General features: G+C 39.0%; 1 protein-coding gene across 1 annotated transcript in view; it reads left to right on the forward strand.

Annotated features, from left to right (window-relative positions):
* The first annotated feature begins 549 nt into the window (after positions 1-549).
* The window catches only part of LOC104942189 (laminin subunit alpha-2-like), an 8723-nt gene continuing 4930 nt past the window's right edge, over positions 550-4342 (forward strand). The window contains exons 1-4 of the mRNA XM_010767386.1: positions 550-677; positions 2206-2365; positions 2796-2920; positions 3083-3245. Of these exons, the coding sequence (XP_010765688.1) occupies positions 565-677; positions 2206-2365; positions 2796-2920; positions 3083-3245 (561 nt within the window). The 5' untranslated portion in view covers positions 550-564. The remainder of the gene's footprint in view (positions 678-2205; positions 2366-2795; positions 2921-3082; positions 3246-4342) is intronic.

The raw sequence follows: 4342 nt of genomic DNA on the forward strand, positions 1-4342 counted from the left end.
AACTCGGTTAAAGTCTGGTTCTGGGTAGTGGGCAAATCCACTGAAAAAAAGGGAAACTTTTACCGTCTTTTCATCCAAACACAATTCAATTTCTGGTTAATTTCTACTCTAACCACCTTCACAAAGTGTTGGACTAGTTGAGAAATGTTCTTCTGTGTATACTGCATTGCATTCAAATGGTAATGTTCCTGATTTTACACAATGCAATGTCTTTGGGCCTTGACCTATACTAGGAACTTATACAGTCAGGATATTTAAACTGCCTTCTGTGAGACACTCCTTTGTGACAGTACAATTCACGTAGTATATATTTTTTATATGTACAATAAAACCCAGCCCAGCCATAATAGAAATGCAGTGAGTCTGTGTATACTGCACTGTGGCCTTGTGAGACTGCATTAATCATAGCCTCAATTACATGATTTCTCTTTCCTTTCCCTCTATTTTCAGAACCTTGTTGACATGACATGTTGCCCAATAAAACATATCGTAAACAGATTGTATATACAGTACATTCAGCATAGTGTCTTCTGTGTTTCTCAGGTTGATTTCCTTGCCTTGGAGATGCGTAAGGGGAAGGTGAATTTCCTTTGGGACGTGGGTTCGGGTGTGGGGAGGGTCGAATATCCCCATCACACCATCCACGATGGGAACTGGCACAGAATAGAGGCGTCTCGGTAAGAAGTTTGCACACACACACACACACACACACGCACACGCACACGCACACACACACACACACACACACACACACACACACACACACACACACACACACACAAATGCACATGCTTTGTTTCTCTGGCACATAAACAGGGCTTTCCAACACACACTGATGTTGGCTTCAGCCCAAGAAAACATCTCAAAATGTATTATTTAAATATTGTTCATTTTAAGTTCAAACAAAAATGTAATTCAATTTAGATTAAAAAAAACAAATACACTTTAGCATTACAGTATCAACACGTATTAATTGTATTACTTTTTCTTTATTATTTTTGAGATTATTAAGCCGCTCTTTTGCTTAATTATTATTTTTGGCTTTCTGCTTCTCCAAAATAAATGTATTTAGAGCCTAAGATAGAAACAGTGAAATACTGTACAATATTCTCTTAACATGAAGGATTTCGTATACATTTTATTAATATAAAACAAGGGTTGCATATTTTTTGTTTTTCTTTGCTTCTACCTTCATGTCTTGAAGTTCTAGGAATGATGTTTGATATCAAATATTTCATGAAACAACAGATATATTCACCTAACCTTCACTACAGCCGAATCTAACAATCAACAACAAATACAAGTAAACGTAACCCAACCACCAAATGACATCCTTTTATTCATGCTGCAGCAGAAACCATGTTGTTTGACTTGAGCGATCAAGAGCCTTGAGGGTGTGGCACATCATTACATAGATACAGTGTGATCTAGTGGAACCAGTTTCTCTCTCTAAAAGCCAAAATGGAGCAGACCATCCAACAGGAGAACCACTCACACCAAGGGGACATCCCAACTGCACTATGTATTAACATCTGAGAGATTTCCCAAATGTGTTTTTTCAACGCGAGCATACAGACTATAAGTCTTAAAAATGTCCCCCTACTCGACACAGAAATGCAGTTTCTGCGTTGAAAACTAACTCCAAGGTGGGAGATTAATTTCACTTTACAGCTCAGAGGTTCCCCTGCTACGACCCGGCTCCACTACGTGTTTCTATCATTCATCTTTATCACCGAGAGTTCATAAAAACTGATTCAAAGAGGCTCCAACATCTTCAGTCACTGAGAATATCTCTGAGGAAATACAGGAACATAATAACATGGAACCCATTATGTTAGACAAATATCACTCGTGAGCTTCAATAATCAGGAACATGTATTTATTATCTTTGCAAGAATGGAAGTAGTCATCACACACATTACAGAGTTACACAGTTACAAGATGGAGGAATACCGGTTCAAAGCAGTATACAATGTTTAGTTCAGATTAGCTATAAGCAATAAACATGACAGTCATATGCCTATCTCCCTAGGGGCTGAATCCTCATGTTTAATCGTTGGAACAGAGCTATTGTATGTTCAACACAGTTCTAGGTAATCATACATCCTGTTACGTACACAGCTACAGTTGGGCCTATCATGTGATATTGGAAGAGTACATTCAGTATTTTCCCAACACATTGCCTCTAATTCTCTCTGTCCTCAGTAATGGGTTGAATGGCACCATATCAGTTTATCCTCTGGAGGGCTCCATGGCGGGTATGATGCCGACCCCCGCCAGCGCCAACTCGCCCACGACCTTCACCATCCTGGACGTGGACCAGAACGCCTACCTGTTTGTGGGAGGGATACTCGGCACCGTCAAGGTCACTGTAACACCAAGAAATCTGTCAAACCATGTTAACCCTCGTACTCACTGGATAAGAGATCTGTTGCAGTTTTTGCATCTAGAGAAGATCCGGTCCACTCTGAAGGGATCTACTGATGGATTGTATAAGGCCTGGCAGCCATTGATCACACACGTAGAGAAGTGAAAGCTGGATTGAACTCTTTTAAGATGATTGGGTATAGATTTGAGTGTTGCTGAAATCTGGGCTACTAAAATCTCTAAAGCAATATTGTAGGTGTTGTATATATTTTGCCTTTTTGTTTGTCGTTTGCTTTGTATGTGTTGATTAGTTTTTCTTTCTTGCTGGGGTGGAGGTGGGGGGTATATTTGATTCGATATGTACTTGACTGCTCAATGACATTCTGTATGAAAAATGTTAATCATAATTTTCCTCCTATCTTTTTCAGAAAGCGGACGCAGTGAGAACAAACACCTTCACAGGCTGCATGGGGGAGACCTTCCTGGACGGGAAACCTATTGGACTGTGGAACTACAGAGAGAGACACGGAGACTGTAAAGGATGTGTCGTCAGGTACATTTCATCACAAAGTTTCCTTTTATTTTTGGGATATATATCTGTAAATATTCAACAGGCCACTTCATTGTCTTGTGACATTTCAAACTCCTTTGACAGTTGCACGGTTACAAAAGAGCGATAGTCAAATGAAATACTTGTTATCTTTACTTCCTTTAGCCCCCAGCGGTCGGATGCGGAGGGGACGGTTCAGCTGGACGGGGAGGGCTACTCCGCGGTGGGACGTCCCACCAGGTGGAACCCAAATGTTTCCAGCGTGACCTTTAAGTTCCGCACATTTTCCTCCGAATCCCTGCTCATGTATCTGGCTACTGAAGATATGGTATGTGTTAAACTAAGTGAAAGGAACTACAGTGATTATGACCAATGTAAATGTCAGGGCTGATGGCAGCGACAAACTTTTCTTTCCTCATGTAATACATATTTGACAGGTACCATCCTAGTGTAGAATCCTTAAGAATATGCAAAAAGTCCCCTTCTTTTTTTAGAGCAAAAGTTCCAAGAAACAATAACAAACAAACAGAGGCCAGAGACTTTAGTTTTCGGTCGGTGTAAGCGGCTGCTATAACTGTCTAGATTCACAAAGTTAAGTCAAATTGTAGCTGCTTAAATTCATAATTCTTTTAAGATCGATACCCAGAATGTGCTCCTATTTTATTTAACAAAACCCAATTTTAATTGTCTCATATTCATGTTTTAACCACATTTCAAAAACCTTTTCAACCTTCTGGGTAATTAAACATATTAAGCCCCAGGATAAACTTTAAATCAAATGTTTATCCTATTGCTGCACAATGCTGTTATTGGACTGTTATTGATTTTAAAAGCCGATTAATAATACTAATAATATCAATAATAATGCATACAAATGATAATTATTGCAGATTACAAATTATAAATAAATCATTTAGGGACAAGGGGGTGGGATTAAATAAGTTATACTTCTTCTCACTCCTTTTTGAACATTAGATGTGGCACTGTTTATGTTGATAATGCTGTTGTTGTTGTTGTTGTTGTAAATGTCATTTTTTGTTTTGTCATTTCTATGTTTTGATTTGTTTTTCATGACTATGCACTGCAACATTTGTTTTGTTTTTGTAATTTTACTTGTTCGAAATAAAATCAATCAATCAATCAAAAAAAAGTCAAAATCTTTTTTCCTCTGCTGTGACTGTAGAAGGACTTCATGTCTCTGGAGCTGTCCGAGGGGAAGTGAAGGTGAACTTTGACCTCGGCTCAGGAGTCGGCAGCGCCCTCTCAGCCAGCCGGCACAACGACGGACACTGGAAGTCCCTCACCATGTCACGGAACAAGAAAACAGGTAACCACAGCAACAACAACAGTCTGAAAAAGCTAATTATTTGTAGAGTATAAATGATGACTGATAACCTAAATTATAATGTAGTAAAACCAATAATG

The sequence above is a fragment of the Notothenia coriiceps genome, unplaced genomic scaffold, assembly GCF_000735185.1.
Source record: "Notothenia coriiceps isolate Sejong01 unplaced genomic scaffold, NC01 NC01_scaffold00004300, whole genome shotgun sequence".
NCBI classification, from domain to species: domain Eukaryota; kingdom Metazoa; phylum Chordata; class Actinopteri; order Perciformes; family Nototheniidae; genus Notothenia; species Notothenia coriiceps.